The following is a 19,408-nucleotide window of genomic DNA, read 5'->3' as shown; positions in this document are numbered from 1 at the left end:
TTAACCATTAATATTCAAAAATTGTTTATGTCAGCAAAAACTACCAAACATACAAATTTTAAAAACTGAAAGTAACAAATTGGAAATTTTCTGTTGTTACTAAATTTGTATATTTTTGCTAACAGAAAGCCCACACAATTGTACGGGTTTCATAGATGAATACAGAAAATTAGAATAAAAAACCAAGAACTTGTGACTAAAAGAAAAAAAATTAGGTACAGAAATACTTCTTACCCCACTAAAAAGAGTTCAAACAGAAAAAAGTGAGAGGCAAAGATATAATTTATTTCCCGAATTTTACAATTAAAAATACATGAAAATTTCAATGATTCTAAAGGAAAATTGTAAGGCATTATGAGTAAAAATATCTAGTAATTGTTTTAGAAAATCTGAAAAATTAATTTTACCTTCATAAACTTTAGAGGTCCCTAAAAAATATAGGGTCTGGGGCTCCAGCATTAGTAACCCCTCTTTAATCTGGCCCTGTAAATAGAAAATATATATGTCATGGTCAATGTGATTTATTGGTTATTAATAATAACCAATGAAGCCAGTGAAAATTATTAATTTAAGAGAATTATTTTCACAATTTGAATAATTAAAGAATGCGAGCCTCAATGGTTAAGGCACTGAACTGTCGTTATGAAGAACTGGGGTTTGGTCCCCAGTGTCGGCTCGAAGCCCATCCACCTTCAGATAGATGGGAACTAACTTTTCTGGGAAGTAAAGGCATCTTGAACGCAATGCCACAATCATGCTGTTGCTTACGAAATAGTGGAGCCTTAACCTCCATGACCCCCTGACACACAATGGGCAGTTGCAGGAATGCTTTACTTTTAGTTTAAAAAATGCGCTAGGCACATATCTTTCAGAGTCCTATAAAACTAAAATGTCTAAATCCAAAAACTAAATTACAAAATATTTAGTTATAGGTAATAAACTCCAAAATTAATTGTTAGACATTTTAAAAAGAAGTATATTTCAAGACAAGCAAATAATTTTGCAAGCAGAGCTCACCAATTTTTACTGTAGTATCAGGCCCAAAATTACTAATTCTTGTCTCATTCTTTTAAATGGGCCAAACTTTTTAACTTATTACATGATTATAATAACATATTAGAATCTTATATCATTGTGTAATATCTAACATATCAGTGATGAAAAAGTCGGGTTTATTACCTTTGGAAAGCATTATCCCGTTCTTTGTGCTCACTTATGTCAGTTACTAAGAATGATTTTTCCACTTACACATTTTTTTGTCTTCATTAACCTACTGCTTTTTATATGTTCTTTGACTAATATTGTATTTTAGAAATACCTAAATAACAAATGAATATGTAGTCTTATAAAATCAAACTATGGTTTACAAACTATAATTTTTTTTGAATCCCTACATTTCTTGCTTACACTATGAAAAATATAATATTTTGGCATTTGTTAAGATTATTTGCTTATATATTTGGGGAAACTCCTTATCTTCTTAAGAATAATGTAATGCAAGCAGCTCTTGACTAATATTGTATTTTAGAAATACCTAAATAACAAATGAATATGTAGTCTTATAAAATCAAACTATGGTTTACAAACTATAATTTTTTTTGAATCCCTACATTTCTTGCTTACACTATGAAAAATATAATATTTTGGCATTTGTTAAGATTATTTGCTTATATATTTGGGGAAACTCCTTATCTTCTTAAGAATAATGTAATGCAAGCAGCTCTTCACGAAAGGGAATTTTTGAATGCAAAATTATAATGTTAATATCCTTACAATCTTTCTATAGTAAATAGTATAATCACTAGGAATAAATAAAACATTATTTTATTTGCATTTATAAGAAAAAGTATACTATTTTAAAAATTTATACATTTCAAATATACTTTAAAATTTTATACACAAAATTAACTGCCTTTAAAAATAACAAACTTTTTAATAAATAATAAAATAAAATTTTGGAAATTACACAAAACTTATTCCTTTTTCAGATATAAAGAAGTCTAAAGATATATTTGGAATGTATGAAGAGTAAACACATTCTAAAGTTCTGGTTGCTGGTCCAGTCTGAGATACTTTTTTAGAAATCTTCATTCTTGTAGTTAGGATGTTTGACCAAAGTAGTCCCAATGATGGTACATCAGTTATGTAAGAAGCTTGAGAAGTTTCATTCTTTTTAAACTGGCCAGACACCTAATTTAAATGGAAATAAAATGAAGGGAAAAAAATGTAAATCACTCATTGCAGCAGATAGCTGACTAATTTCAAAATAAAAAATCTCGAAGAAAAAGGTTATAGAGGAATGGAACATACTATGTTTCAGGGTGCGTAGCCAGTTTTTCAATTAAAAAATAAGCACCTTTTAAGTATTTTTCAAGCACTCAATAATTTAATCAAGTTCCAAAAAAATCGTAATTAGGATCTGCACAGTAACAAAAATTATTCTTTCTATCGTTTAAAGTACTTAATTTATAAACATAAAATCAATAAAATTCAAAAATTTGACATAATCATGATAATATAACTAGTTTTTGATAAATATTCCAGAGAGAATTGTGAAAATAATGCATTTTTTTTATAATTTAGAACAACAATCGATACAGCAAAGAAAAAATATCTTTTTGAAAGATAGAAAATTAAACACTTTTTACAAACCCCAAATAAAAAAAGCACCTTTAAGGGCTTTTAGAAAAAGTAAATCAAAAATAAGCACCTTTAAGCACTTTTTAAAAACGCTATGCACCCTGTGTTTATTGTGAATTCTGTCAACTTTTGTAAAGAAGTTTTGGAAATTAGTTACAAAATTTGCCAACATATCTGCAAAATATCTACGACTAGAACAATCAGTTTTAGAGTTGGAAAATGAAAGGAATTTTTGTACCGAGTTATTAGGATAAATTGAACACTGTTTTTTTCTTGTTTGATTGGAATTTGGAATATCATAGATTTGATATCACAGTCCTACAGGAATTGTCTTCTTTTCAAGAACTCTGCACAGCATATATAACGTTGCATGTTAACAACTTTTAGAACTACACTTCGAACATTTTGTATGAAATTTTTAAAGCTTTCACAATAAAAATACAGTTTGTTTAATTCTTCTATCACTTTTTGTTCCTGAGATTTTTAATATATTGAAATCAATCAAAATTGTTGGACACTAGGTAAATAAGAACAATCAAGATTTTGATAAAACTTACTTGATTAACACAAATGACTGCTAATCCAAATACATTAGCTAATTTCCATATCTCAGCTCCAATTTCTTGGATTTTAGTAGTCCTTTCATTTATAGATTCAAGATCTGAACGTAGGAGTGATGCAACAGAATCTATAACTATGAGCTTGGGCCTGAGCTTTGACATTAAAGTTGGAATGCCATTTCTTAGGATATGCATTGCAGCATTCTATTGAAGGTTAAATAAATTAAAAAATGCATTTATTTAAATATAGTTCAATGATAACAAACTGCAAATATATATATGCAAATAAGGAATTAAATATAGTTATAGATAATTAACTTTATTATATACACAAAGGAAAATATCTGAGGACAAAAATAAATTTATTATTCAGAACATAGTACAAATATATCTTCTTAATATAACATAGATATAAAAATGAACTAAAAAAATAACAGAGTATGTTACAGTTCCTGTGGTAGAATTTTTTCAAGATTTCTGAGACAAAAATCTCTAGTACTAATATCTTTCTGCAAGATACTTTTAATAATAACAAACATATATGTTACTAATTTAAACTAGCAAAAGTGCTGTGTTTACAAGAAGAAACTATATAATTTTTTTCAATTGAACATGTAATAATTTTTTATTCTAATATTATGGGTGATATTCGTGCATTTTGCTAGGGGGACTCACAAATTATTTCCCTCTTTGCATTTTTGTTTTGTTTCAAGATTAGGTTGTTGTAATGAATAATATTATTGTATAAAAAATATCAGATTTAAAAACTATGCAGATATCAATAGCAATAACTGCCGAAAATTCGATAGAATTATTGCCTTGCAAAGTAAATACTCGAATGCACGATTCGAATTTTACATGGCGTTTGAAATATATCGGGATATTCAAAATCCATGTGAAAATCAACATCAATAACTGCCGAAAATACAATCGAATCATTACTCTGATTTACAATACTATCTGCGTAAATTCAGCGTGTGAAAAAGTGATTATCTAAATGCATGATTTGAATATTACATGTATGTAAATTTCTGTAGAAAAGAAAAGTAAATTTTTTTATTCTTCAAAAGAAAAGTCTTTCTGGAAGAACTCTAACGGTTCTGCGCCAAAGTCGCCGTGATTCTGTCATGGGGTTCACAATTACAAAGTTAAACCAATACAGCATTAAATATTTTTGCAAGAGAAATCAGCTTTTCATAAGACTATAAACTATAGAAAAATGGAAAAGCAATTTTTTTTATTCACATAAAACTAATATCCAACAGGTGCTTAAAAAATGGTAGCCAAAGTGAAAGAAAAAAACAGGGAAAACGCTCTCTCAAATGTTATTTGGAGCTGATTGAAGGAATTGCAAATTATACCTAATATACAAGGGCAAAAAATAAAAATCATTTTATTTTTACAATTTCTCTCTACACATATTACAGTGAATTCGCGATAACTCGAATCTGATAGGACTAACGAAAAATTTCGACACATTGGAAGTTCGACTTACCGTTAGTTTCGGTTTTGGACTTTCAAAATATTGTCAAATTATTTAATTAATGCTTATTAATTACAAATCTTCTAAATGCCTATAATATTTAAAATCATTTTTCTGACAAGCACTTTATGATACCCTGGTCCATCGGCTGCAACTTTGCTGTTGTGTTTGGCGAGAGAAACTGCAAGTTTACTGCTTTCAAATTAGGTAGATCACTATGCACTGTGCATTTATCCATAAAGAGTATCACTTTTCTTTTTTTTAGCGAAGAATTTCCGATCCAATTTTCTTACATAGTTTTCAAATAAAACTGATGTCATCCAAAACTTTTTGTTAGACTTGTAATCCAAAGGATACGATTTTTACATTCTTGAAACATCGGGGATTTCGGTATTTTCCGATAACAAGTAAGGGCAATTTCTCTGTCCCAGACGCATTTCCTCCAACTAGGACAGCCAAACGTTCCTTGCTCATTTTACCCTCTTAGCAGTTTTTATCCTTAAACATCATAGTCTTATTTGGAAGACATTTAAAAAATAAACCCATTTCATCAATATTGAAAACATCATTTTAACTGTATCCTTGAAGTAAATTTGGTAACGTTTCATTTAACCACTGTTCACATACTTCAAGGGGGACAGCCTTAGCTTCTCCATGAAAAGTGCGAAAGACATTGTGTGTGTGTTCAGGGTTCCCACTCTATGATGAGATTGAAATTCAAGGACTTTCCAGGACTTTTCAAGGACCTCAACAAAATTTTCAAGGACCTTAATCTAAGACCAATTTTAAAAATTATTCTCTTCTATTTTACTAGAAGCAATAATGCTTGTTGTGGCAATAATTAATTTCAAATATAATACCTAAATGCTTTGGCTATATAGAGAGAAGAGAGTATATGTATTATGGACTAAAATTTATATATTTTTAAAAACAACCCTACTGGTTTTACATATTAATTCACAAAATCATTTTCAGCACAATCTATAACTAATGGTAATGAGGTGTTAATGGTGAAATCCTTTAATCCTGTGTATTTCCATGTGAAGGCTGCATAAAAGACAGAGCTAAATCTTAGGTACTCCATATTCCATGACTATTCCATAACCCCCTCCTCTCCTCTATTAAACATCGTTTCTGAAATTATTCATCCATAATTTACACAACCTTCTCTAAATGTTATGCAGCAACAATTCTTTCTGAAAATAAAAATTAGAAGGAACATATCCCATTTTCACCATGTTTAAAATGTTGGACCAATTTCAATATTACCTGTTTTTTCCAAAATCATTGAAAAAGCTCTAGCTGATAAAATGTACAATTATTTAAAACATACAAATTTTGTCTCTGTTAATCAACATGGATTTATTAAAGGCAAAAGTACAGAAAAAGCTCTTTTGGAATTTTCAAAATTTAATCATAATAGTATTGCTGAAAATAAGATAACAGTAGCTATATTTCTTGATATATCAAAAGCTTTCGATAATGTCAATCACAATCTTTTAATTAAAAAATTAGAATTTTCTGGTTTCAGAGGAATTATGTTAAATTGGTTTGTTTCATATCTTTCAAACAGAGAACATAGAGTTAAAATCCGAAGTAATTTTAGTAATTATATTTTTTTAAACAGTGGTGTTCCTCAAGGACCCTTATTGTTTATTATATTTATCAATGACTTTTGTCAACTCAAACTTTTTGGTAAGATAATAACATATGCTGATGATTCCGTAATTTAGTATTCTTGCACTGATTTAAATCAACTAATTTTTCAAATTGAATCTGATTTACGCGTAATTTCAAAATGGTTTACAATAAATGACTTAAATTTAAATCTAAATAAAACTAAATATATTTATTTCAGTTTAAGAAAATCAGAATTTAACTTAAATTTAAAATTTCACTCTCTCTCCTGCAAAAGTACTAATGAAAATTGTCAATGCTATATTCTACAATCTGTAAATAATATCAAATATTTAGGACTATATATCGATTCTAATTTGAAATGGAAAACACATATTAACAATTTAGTTAAAAAATTGCATTTTGTTTTAGTTAAATTTTATCACCTTAAAAATAAAATTCATTTCAATTTTGTGAAAGCACTCTATTACTCCTGGGTTTATTATTTAATTAATTATGGTGCAATAATATATGGCGGTGAATATAAAACTAATTTACTTCCCTTAATCTCAGTTCAGAATAAATGCTTCAAGATTATTAATTCCCTAAATATAAATAATTCAAGTGTAACTACTACCAATATATATACAAGAATTAACCTATTACCATTTCGCCATAATGTATTTTTTCGTATTTTACTCTATTTACACAACAATAAATTAATATGCAAATTAAAAACTAATGTGTCTGAAAGGAGACCAACTGAAATGTATGAGATTCCCCTCTTTACAAAAGAAATTTCACAAAAACAGTTTTTTTACTTAGCACCTAAATTATATAATAAATTACCATTTCAGTTGCAAAACATCAAAATATATTCTTCTTTTAAGCGTGCTTTATTTCAATTTGTGATGAACATTGACAATTTAGATCTCTATTTTTCACTTTAAAGGAAGCATTTGATTTTTTATACCAGTCTTGTGCCAATCCAAATGAATTTCTTATGTTACCTTTGTTATTTTTTTTAATATAGTTTCATGCATATTTGTTTTTGTTTTCTATTATTACAGTGTTCAACAATATATGACGTCTTATTATGAGCAAAATAATTTATGATTGTAATACCCCCTTTTTTTCTTTCTTTTTTTTTAATTTCTATTTTAAATTTATAGTATTACTTTTCTTTGTCGCCTGGACAGGATTTTCCTCTTGACGACGAATATATATTCTTTGTATTTATGTGTTTTTGTTCCCAATAAAGTTATATTTTTTTTGTTTGTTAAAAAAAAAAAGCATTATTTGTTATGTGTAATCCACAACTGCCAATGAATATGATCTGGTGGGAATATTTCTCTCTTAATTCACACTGAAGCTTCTAATAGAATTTTCAATTGACATAGGGTCCATCCATGGATAATTGAAGTATTTTAGAGAGCTTTTAACCATCATCCATGCATTTGTAAAAAGAGGACAAAATATTTTCTGCAGTTCCATGACCCATAAATTGGGAGGTAAGATACTTAGTGCAAACTTTATTATCAATTCCTTACCATAATGTCCATCTGCTTAGATTGTAGAGACTGATTTAACGTCTCATCAAAGAGTACAGTGTAGCAATCAACATTCTTCAGCTCATTTATAAGAATCCCTTTGAAGTATAGTGCCAATCCAAAGGAGCCCAAATAGGCTCACTTTGTGGCACTACAAAAAAATTGTCTCGCTATACAGCTATCAGCAAACATTTTGGAGAACAATTTACTAATCCCTTCACAGGAGTTACATGAATAATTACTAGTGATGCACTTCAGACTCCAGAGAATTTCAGCATCAAGCACATTTCTTTTGACCAGATGAGAAGACAATGTTACCTCGGCCACTAAAGTTTCTGTTTCACATGGGGCACACGATGTTGAAAGAGTATTTACACCAGATGAATTAGATGTTCATGTCTTTGGAAAAAGAGAACTCAGGGCATGAGACTGCTTTTTTGTTTTACCTTTCTTTGATGCGTGATTTCAGAGCAGATTCTTCCATTTTCGCGATATCGATCTCCTTCATGCATAATCGGCACTTGGCTCTGAACTTCTTTTCGGGCATCGATAAAATCCATTCTTTATAAGCTTGATTATCCACCCATTGGGGATTAAAATAGCACTTCCCAGGCATAACTAGTCTAAACTACATAACACAAATACGAAGCCGTGCCTTTGCGAATACGCTTTACAATAAAGTTTTGAAATGATGCAAACGTAAGGACAAGTGCGAATGGTAAAACGGCAAATTTATTGAAAACTACAAGGTACATATTGTTATGAAATTCGAGAGTATTCCAGTTTCGATAAGAAAAAAGAAAATCTAAGCATATGCGACAGAAGACGAAGTCTCGCCCCGAACGCATTGATTGTCTGCTGTGCTCCGTGCGCTTGGCAGACACCAAGACGTTAGGCCCGGTTAGAAACGGTGGCGTTAAAAACACGTGAGAGAGCTCGGGAACAAAACAGAAAGATCCGTGGGTGTTTTATAAAAGGGGCCGCCGGCAGTATTGGACAAATTCAAGGACCTATCAAGTTTTTCAAGGACCTAAGGCGTTTTTCAAGCACTTTCAAGGACCTAAATTTAGCAAAAAAAATTTCAAGGACTTTCAAGGACTCTCAAGGACCGTGGGAACCCTGGTGTTGCAAAGGAAGGGGCAAGATATCAGCTACTAGGTTTTTTTTCTTGCTTTAAAAGATCCAAAAAAAATCGAGTTAAAGAGAGTAAAATTCGAGTAATCGAGAATAATTAACATAAAATTTAAGATAAAAGGATCGGGACCTCATAAAAAAATCAAGTTATCGTAATATTCGAGTTATCGTACTTCGAGTTATAGCGAATTGACTGTATATATTTACTACCAATACAGGAGATGCTCAAAGTTTCAACTAGGCTCCTGAAGATAGAAAAATTCTTAGACACAGCATGGAATGGCCCCATTTTCATGCATACCTGATATTTTTTAAAGCATCCTTCTTTTGCAACACTCTTTATAAAGACCACCATGTTAAAGAATCTCACGTTAAGAAAATTGGAATTGTATGTAAAAGCCAAATAGAGTTAGCTTCTCTATTTTTTTTTATTATAAAGCATTAGTTAAAGACATTGCACGTCATTTACAAGGTTGAAACATTTCCTTTGAATTGGCCTTAAAAAATGTAGTAGAATGAATGGATTTATCGAGTAGCTCATAGTAACTTTAATATACCCAGACTTTTTTATGATTTTAACTACTAGTACAAGTATTTCTAAGTTAAGAGGATATGAAGTATATAAGTGAGCATCTTTATAAGTAAAAATCTTTATTTGCGATAAAAATATTACAATTTAAAAAAAAAATTTCTTACCAAATTGTGTACTTTTCTAAGAATAAGATTATTTGTCAAATTCAAAGCTTGCAAATTTGGATTTTCTTCTGTAAAACTTCTTGAAATCTGCAGAAATCTTTTTATTGGAAATTCTCCTTCAGAGTGGATGTAAACTACTTCTGTGAAATAATTTTTAACATGGTAAGTTGAAAAATAGGACAACAAAACATTTAATTAATATGCTGTAATGCAAATTTATTTTTCACATTTTTATTTTTTATAAATAGTAGCTTAAAGCTGTAATCTAGAACTTCTTAGTGCTGCTTTGAATTTGAGGTGCGTGCTTTTCTATTGTTTAAAGACCAGTACACCATTTCTTTTGATAAACTGTTTTTTCCAGGAAAAAAAAATTGAATTAGAGCTAAACGAATTTAAACATTATTTTGTCAAACTTTGATACTGGTTGGTAAAATATTGTAGAGTAATTGTATAAGGAAGAGTGGGATAAGACTGGATAAAGGGGTGAGACTAGGTCCCTTGATTTTAAAACGAAATTAATTGTTTTCAAACGCGCAAACTCTGAATTACAGTTTACAAATCAAAAAGAAGAGCCTAATGTATTTACTTGTCGTTGTTGAGAAATTCACAGTGATTGTGTAAAAACTAGCCTTATTTATTGGTCATTACAGTTACAAGAACTAATTTCAGTCCAGCTTATTAAACATTTACTGAAGAATCATTTGTCAACAAACAATAAGGATTTAGTCCAACAATCGCACTGTTCTGTTATTTTCCATTCAACTCTGCTCTCAGGTAAAGATCGGGCTCATCCCCTTAAAGTGAGTTTAAGATAAGCCCACGAAAACTGCAGTGCAACAAAGGGAGAAGATTCACCCAAGGCTGAACAAAGGTTTTACGGACTCCTTAATTAGGTTTACGGACCCATTATGGAAAATTAGTGGCGACGTGACAGTCCATGGAGGGGAAAGGTACCCATTCCAGTTTTCCTGACCATCGGCTTTGGGTGCAGGAACAAATCTTTTGCTTCGGCAGTCAGCCAAACACGAAACCATCAGAGTTTAGTAAGCAAACATATTCGGTATTCATTTTATTGACCCATTGAAGGGATGAAAGGCTGAGTCAAACGTGCTTAGTCTGGGGTCAAATCTTGGACCCGCGGCATGGGAGCGTGGAGCGCTACCACTGAGCCATGATGACTCTAATTTTGTATAACAATAATATATATTAAAATATTTTTCATTTGAGCATTTTAGGATTTGGAGGAAAAATCCTGAAAGATCATCTTGCTTTAATCAAAAGTTTGTTTGGTGCATGTAATCACATTTAAGAATGCATTGTTTGAATCATTTGCTTAAAAAAAAAAAGCATTATTATTTTAAAGTAATAAAAATCATAACACCATTAAGTGTGTTGTCATCTCTAGGGTCCACAGCAATCACTTGTAAGTCACTCAAACTTAGAAAGCTAATTTTAAAAAACTATCTTTTTTAAGCAAATTTTCTTTACAGTAAGTTCGAACAGCCTTAACTTTTCAAACTTTAAAGATCTGAAATTAATTTTAAAGATATTAAATAAATAAATAAAATAAAAACAGTGGAAGAATCTATAAAAATAACACATATTTCAAAGAAAAACTAGGGAAAAATACTCACTTGAATTTAATCCTCCCATGGACAATGGTAGTTGGGCTAAAATGCTTAAATAAAGACATAACTGAGTTTTTCCACAACCACTTTCACCACTTATTTCAGTTATAGTTCCGGTATAAATACCACTAAACAGATCACATGAGTCCTTTTGGGTTATAACCCTAAGTTGTTGACGTGCATTTATTTCCTCTTTCAACAGATCATGAGCTAAAATAGAATAAACATGCTAATAAAATTTTTAAATATATTAATATCTATACATTTTTACACAAATATATTTTTATGAAAAAATACATACAAAAAAATAATAACGATAATAAATAACAGTATTCCAAAAATAGAATAGAGGCCACATGCATACACAACATGTAATTATCAAACACTTTCATTCGAATTTATGTTGTTCAATAATGTATTTTTTTCATTTTCTGATTTATAGTCAAAATGTAAATATTTGTCTTGATCAAGATCAAAGTTATCAATTTTCTACAAATAGATAGGGAATAGAATGTATTTCTTTTCTTGCTGGGAACATAATGTAAAAGAACAGCTGACTGTCTTTCCTGACAAAAAATATTGAGGCAAATATTGACATTTAAAATAAAGGGAAGATTTGTCCATCAAACATTGTTGTATGTGTGACATCACTACATGTTTATTTTGATTATGATTTCCTAACATAATTGATAAAAGTTTCAGTTGTGTAAGCTAGCAAATATTATACTTATGTTATTTTTCAAAAAACTTGAATTGTTTTTAACAACTGGTCATGGCAAAACCTCTAAAAAAATTAGTTTTCCACAACGAACATACCAAAGTGAAATTTTAGTGCCATTTCTATAAGAGACTAAAATTGCCAATGATTTTTTCACAGAAAAATTCTTAAAAGCTTTGTATTATTATTTAAAAATACTGATAAACATTACATTTTAAAATATTCATAAAAAATAAATGTTTAAATTAAAATTTGACTGCTGAAAAAATTATATTTGTTTATGGTAAAAATAATAATAAAAAATTAATAAATAAAATTTCTTTAAACCTCTATTATGAAACCAATCCAGTCTTTTTAAATTGAGAATGAATATTAAATATACTAGTTAATATTCATTTTTTAGCTTCACATCTATTTTAATTTTTAAAAAAATTAGAAGCTGTATGTGAAGGAATTTCTATTTAAATCTAATTTCCATTTTAATCTATCACAATTTCCATTTAAATCTAACATACAAATTATTTAACAATGATGTAAATAAATATGAATTATAAAATGTTTTTACCTGTTAACGATTCTTTTTTAACCAGTGACTCGAAAACTGCATCTAGAGTAGTTTTAGCTTCTAAAGGTGTGAGTTTTACGAATTTTATCAACTCAGTCAATGATAAATGCAGAATACTTTTGTATGTTAACAAACCAGCTAAAAGAAACAGATGCTTAAATTATTAAAAAAAGAATCTCATAAGCTATTGCTCATAAAATTCTGAAGTTAAAATTTTTATTTTGATGATATTTACATAATTATTTTGAGAATATTTCCGTATCATGATTCTGATACGGATCATAACACTACCAGTATCTCATCTCAATACGGAAATATCCCCCATTATTATAATAAACAAAATGAGATTTGTTGAAATAACCATATAAGTTTCAGAATTTACCTCTAGAATGGAGAGGTATTACATCAGTTAGCTACTCTTGAACAATTTATTAGGAATACTCTTTTTTCTGAGGTTCTTACATTAACTGAATAAATCAGGTTACCTTAATACAACAATAATGAAACGATGATTTAGAGTTTCTGCGATAATGATATAAGAGTATAAACTATAAACTAATTAAAATAGAAAAAATTTTTTGTAATGAAATTTGATTGGGATCTGGAGCAATTATCCCTTAGAAATAAAATTATCAATCGATATTACTCTATCAACATGAAAGTAGAATTTAAAGTTGGATCAATTAAACAGTAATCAATAGTTAAGGCAGAGAAATTATTGCACCAAATTTAGGTAATTTGACTGCACAAATACAAATGATAGTTTGAATAGGAAATTTAAAATTGTACAAATAGTCTAAATCAGCAAATTGAAATAATTTACCTTCTTTTAGTTTATAAATTACATTAGGATGAAGAATAAGATCATCAATTTGAAAAGATGGTTTCGATTTCTTTGATGGTGAAGACATACTTTATTCTTTTCAGTGAATTAAAACTAATTTTTCAAATTAATGGTCAGTAGGTATTTTAAAATAGGGCAATGTGATCTAAAATAAAAATATATAGACATTTTGAAAATAAATATTTACTGCATGATATAAAATAAAATCATAGAAAAATAAGAAAATTCAAAATTTATCTATTTTCGCGACCGTAGTCATAGGTCACAGTTACGAATGAGACTTGAATTATATTTTGGGCTTTTTGAATAACGCACTGTCTTGGATGACCGCCCTCTTATAACCCTAAACTTTGGCGATCAGCTGAAATGGGTGATTGCCAAACGAAATCTACCGCCAACTGCTTGGATACCCGCTTTTTGAACGTGATTGAAAATGGCGAAAATGTTTGAGCTGGAAAGATGTAACGAATACGCTAGGAAATACGTATTTTTTACTACAATATTTTTATTCATGCAAAGTGATTTCTAGATACTGGACATTAGTATTGCACCGCTTGCTGAATTAATATAAAATAGCTCTTGGTGTCGACATTTTCACTGGCTAGCATTGCATATTGCAGCTACCTCACTACTTGAAATCAGTAAAATTGCAGGTATCATTTTCATCACTTTTCTTAGTATTATTGTCGGATCTGTGTTTTTATTTAAAGCAAGAATTTTTGTTGTTAATTATAAAGATTATTTTTGTGTGTGTGTGTATTGAATATTATTTGAAGGGAAATATGAATGACAAATAAGTTATAACTGTAATAAAACAAGGTTGGATGGAAACCACTTTTTTGTTTCTTATGAGTAAAAGGTTAAATTAATAATATTTTGCACCGTGATTTTAAGGTACTCATTAAAATTATCAACTTTTCTTGTATGAATATGCTTTAGTGGCATTAAAATAAAACTATTGATTCACATTTTATTACATTGTTGGTTTTAAAAATTAGTTTACATGTGTTAAAGTTCTCTGTTTGCATATTTTATTATTTGTTTGATGCTTCTATGATTACATTACTACTATAAATGATTTTTTTAAAATTTAGAATATTGAAAAGCACAAGTTGTATTGTAACACAAATTGTGCTTCGTGATTTGTATATTCAGTTGCAATGCTTCTAGTTTAGTTCTAGGTTGTTATCATCATCAGTTACATGTGGAAATAAGGCTCCTGCATTTACTGAATTTCTCACAGTTCTGACCTGAGTATTGTCACGACTACCAGGTCAGTCTTGTTGAAAATCCAGTTTTGATCCTTCAGTACCTACAGAAATAGAAATCTAGGTGAACCAAATGAATGTTATGAAGAAAGCTGATTGGATTAGTATACATTTTAATTTGTTTTAATGATGTAGTTAATAGTACTAGGGTAAATTAGATTTAATATATTATATATAGTTTACATTTCTTATTATTTGTGAGATTCTGCTTATTAAACATTACTATAAGTGACATTTTGAAAATTGATATTATAGTTTGGAATAATACGAAAAGACTAGAATAAAATTTTGATGGTTGATAGGAAGCACAAATATGTAACAATTGTAATGTAATGATGTGTTGTTTTGTTATAGGTTGACTTTCTTATCATCAACTCATAAAACACATTATTTTAAAGCTCCTTCAACAACCTCAGTGTGCCTGTATACTGTCTGAAGTGGGAGTTATGTGTAATTTGTTAAATTACTTCTGTGTATTGAATTTTCTTGAATGTTATTTGAAAGGAGAAAGGAGTGACAAATAAGTTATAACTGTAATAAAACAAGGTTGGAAGGAAACCACTATTAAATTTCGCATGAGGTAAAGGTTAAATTAATAATATTTTGCACCGTGATTTTAAAATACCCATTAAAATTATCAACTTTTTTTGTATGAATATGCTTAAATGGTATTAAAATAAAAATATTGATTCCCATTTTATTATATTGTTGGTTTTAAAAATTAGTTTACATGTGTTAAAGTTCTCTGTTTACATATTTTATTATTTATTTGATGTTGCTATGATAACATTACTACTATAAGTGATATTTTTAAAATTTAGAATAATATTGAAAAGCACAAAATGTATTGTAACACAAATTGTGCTTCGTGTTATGTATATTCAGTTGCAATGCTTTTAGTTTTGTTCTTGGTTGTTATCATCATCAGTTACATGTGGAAATAAGGCTCCTGCATTGACTGAATTTTTCACAGTTCTGACCTGAGTATTGTTACGACTGCTAGGTCAGTCTTGTTGAAAATCCAGTTTTGGTCCCTCAGTACAGAAATAGATATTTCTAGGTGACCCAAATGAATGTTATGAAGAAAGCTGATTGGATTAGTATACATTTTGACTACTTGAAAGTAATGTTGATTAAAATAATGTTTTGAACATTTTAATTTGTTTTAATGATATAGTTAATAGTACTTGGGTAAATTTGAGTTAATAAAGTATATAGTAGCATTTTTTTATATCATCCCTTTTTTTATATTGTGACTGATTAACTCAACACCTTAGTACATTATCTCTCTCTTCTAATAATAAATGTTTTTAAAAAAGTTAATTAAAAATTTTTAAAGCGCAGAATATAGAAGTGATGGAAATATAAATATTATTCTATTATAAACTTAATAACTAGAGTTGATTTGTTATAAAAAGCAATTTTTTTCGGGTTTACCCTGATAATTATTGAACAACCCTGATCTCAGTGTAAAATCATTGAGATCTAGTCCTATGGCTCTGTTTTCCTCTACCCCTATAATGGCTCTGGTATTGCAATATAAATAGTATTTTAGAATGTTTTGTTTCATTCTATTACCTAAAGTGTCTTAACATTAAAAAGAAATACCAGCACTTTTGTAATTTCAAACATGATTGTTCTAAACTGTTGTCAAATTTTTGTAGCATGCCTATCATATTTATATCTTGTAATCTAAAACTTTCAAAAGTTAAATAGGTGCCTAATAAATATTTAGAATTATGAATGAAATGTATGACTGTCACTCACATCGAAAAGTATTACTTTTGGTATTTTATTTATCTTAACTGCTTTTAAAGATCTCCTGTAAAAGAAGAATTTTACATTTTGTTCATAGACTAAAAATTTAATTTGTAAAATGTACTGGATTTTTCTTATAATGTAGGTAGCTGTGGTATTTTTAATCCAAATGTATGTCTAAATTGTTTTCATTTTATAATAAATAAATGATTTTTCTACTGACTTAGTCTTTCTCTCTCTTCCTTTTTTTTTCTCTTTGTGTTTACTAAAGAAAAATTTATAAAATGAAGAGGAATACTACTTTTAAACATAAATTGAATTTTTCTAAATATACTTAAAAGCTTAACTTCATAACTAATTAAATTAAGTTTTATAAAAGTAATCATAATTGAAATACACTATGAAAATTAAATTATAACAGAACATTTCATGCACCAAAACATGTAACTGCTTTATAGTAGTACATAATCGGGGCTCAAAGTAATCCTTAATTTCCTTTAAAAAAATAAAATAAAGAAAGTATTCTTAATTATTAAACATTTCAATAGATGTCTCGAAATTTTTGTGATTTTAAAATTTTATTGAAATTAATAGGGAGAAAAATTATTATTTATCTAAAAAAATATTGAAGAAATGTCATGAAACAAAGTAAATAACAAAATTAACTACGAAGTCTTCATAGCTCTCAAGTACGATATTAATCTACTTCCAGTATTAGAGACAATTACTCTTAATTTGATAGCATATTCGATGTGTGAGAGGAATATAGAAAAATCTCTTACCTCACTACTCCCATCGTACTCTACTGTTTCTCAAAAGAAAATCCTCGTATTTTGCTACAACTTAACGAATTTCTATATTTAGACAATTTTATTCTCTCTTTTGTGAGAAAGAAAACACATTTTTAAGAAATATTTCTTTTTTCACTTAAGTACAGGAACTACTAAAACTATTAACAATTGTATATCTGCGAATTCATGTTAGCATTGTACAGTGGACCAAAAAAAAAAAAATAATAATAATTATAATAATAATAACTTTCCCTCATAACCACCCTCAATAACTTTCGTTCTAATGATCTGATTTTCACATACTAAGTGTCAATCTTAATGGTTCCTGAGGGTGACCTCATATATGAAAATTATTTAGTGCTAACTATTAAGTTTCGAAATCGGACACAGAAACGTACTTTCTCTGAATAAAAAAAATTTTTTTTTGCATATTTGGATATTTATCCGTTTGTTTATAAATGATTCATAATTTTAATCCGGTTTTTTCTAAGTACTGAATGGTCAATACTTTACTATAGGTAAAATTTTACAACTCATCAAAGGTCTTAAAAACCAAATTACTTTTAGGCAAACTATAAAAAATAATAGGCTCCATGAACTTTTATTTTACAAAAAAATCTGAAATGCAGTTTAACATAAATTTGCAAAAAAAATAGAGGGTTCGTTTAAAGAGCTAATAATGCAAATAGTTTTGAGAAGCTAATTTTTTTTTGCAACAATACATGAAAAATTTAAAAATTAAATCAGATGCTGATTACAATTTAATACACTTAAGTAATAAGGAATTTATTTCGAAATATATACCTTTAAATTACTAATTTTCAACTTAAAAATACAATTTATTTGCCTCAAATGCCAAGTTCTAGCTGTATAATACGACATATTCAATACCCAACCAATTTCTGTGATGGATTTTCCATTTTTATATAGTGCCACTATTTTTTCTTTTAGAATGTATGAGCAGTGGAACATTATTTTCTCTACTAAAATTAAATTCAATTAAAATTAGTAAAACTCCAATAAAAACTTGCCAATCTCTAAATAATCTACAACGGCAAAACTCAACGAAAAACTCTAAGTAAAATTTACTCTGCAATTTACTAGAACCTTCAGGACGTAGACGTCAATTTTTGGCGAATTTTAATTTTTTCAAAGATTTGAAACTTTTTTTTATTTATTTTCTTAAATTTGAAATTTCATTTAGAAAAATTAAGTTTTTATGCTTGTAGTAGTCTGTATCTTAATATTTTAACAGGACTTATATTGTCCTTAATAAATTAAGAAAACTGTAGCATTAGTGTCGTAATTATAAAATTAAAATTTGAAAAACCACACATTTCGTTACCACGAATTTACAAGTTTTTGAAATTAAATATTGAATGTTGTGGTGAATATAAACATAATAAAATACATCTTCTTAGTTTTGCTGCCACATGTTTAACTTCTTAAGGACCTAGATGGCTATTTAGCAAGAACTGAACAGGATAGTTTATCTCCATTACTATAGCCAACCAAATTAGCAAAAACTTATTTACACCCATTACCTATTTTTCGTTTTTAATATACTTTGAACCTATAGAAAATTGAAAATTATCTTATTTCCAATGTAACATAAACTTGTTCTATCTTTTAAAGAGAAAAAGAAATACTGAAATGCCAGCAAAATATGACATGTAAGAAGATGATACTGAATTTTATTGTCAAATCTAATTTGTTCCGACTTATAACAATTTTGTCAGAAAAAATCTGTTGAAATATTAAAATGTTGCTAGTTATATATCTCACATTCTGATTTTATAATTAAAATCAGAATTTAAAACAATATAATTAGCTTTCCAAAACATACTGGTTAATTGATTTAATAGCCTTCATTTGATTATTTGTGTAGATTAAATTATGCAGATTAAACTTATATTTAACATAGTAGAGGTAAGAAATCTCTACAGTTGTCAAAACTGCTATTGAAATATGTGAAATGTTGCAATAAGTTTTTACTGATACGTTATTGAACTAATAAATGAACACATGGTTTATTTAGTATAACAATTAAGGTTGTAATAAAAAATAAACTTCTCCAGATATCTTGACAATTTTATTTTATCCGTCTTGATTACTTTATGTATTATTTTTAATAAATTATATATTAATGTCTTGCT

General features: G+C 28.4%; 1 protein-coding gene across 2 annotated transcripts; it reads right to left on the bottom strand.

Moving 5' to 3' along the window:
- Positions 1-264: 264 nt before the first annotated feature.
- On the bottom strand, positions 265-13,707 carry LOC107451162 (uncharacterized). Of its 2 annotated transcripts, XM_087161355.1 has the most exons (7): positions 13,415-13,701; positions 12,592-12,729; positions 11,315-11,518; positions 9,681-9,820; positions 3,198-3,404; positions 1,967-2,190; positions 265-483 (listed from the first exon to the last, which is right to left on the bottom strand). In XM_087161355.1, exons 1-7 carry the CDS (start codon positions 13,500-13,502, stop codon positions 459-461), a joined length of 1,026 nt encoding a protein of 341 aa, XP_087017481.1. In that variant the 5' UTR covers positions 13,503-13,701; the 3' UTR covers positions 265-458. The 2 variants fall into 2 exon arrangements, with proteins under 2 accessions (XP_087017481.1, XP_087017482.1); XM_087161356.1 differs by lacking the exon at positions 265-483 and having other exon boundaries at positions 1,809-2,190; positions 13,415-13,707.
- Between the last annotated feature and the right edge of the window lie 5,701 nt (positions 13,708-19,408).

Source organism: Parasteatoda tepidariorum, chromosome 4, assembly GCF_982258835.1.
Source record: "Parasteatoda tepidariorum strain Cologne lab strain chromosome 4, Ptep-v5.0, whole genome shotgun sequence".
Taxonomy (NCBI): domain Eukaryota; kingdom Metazoa; phylum Arthropoda; class Arachnida; order Araneae; family Theridiidae; genus Parasteatoda; species Parasteatoda tepidariorum.
This window is presented reverse-complemented; position numbering and strand designations above follow the sequence as displayed.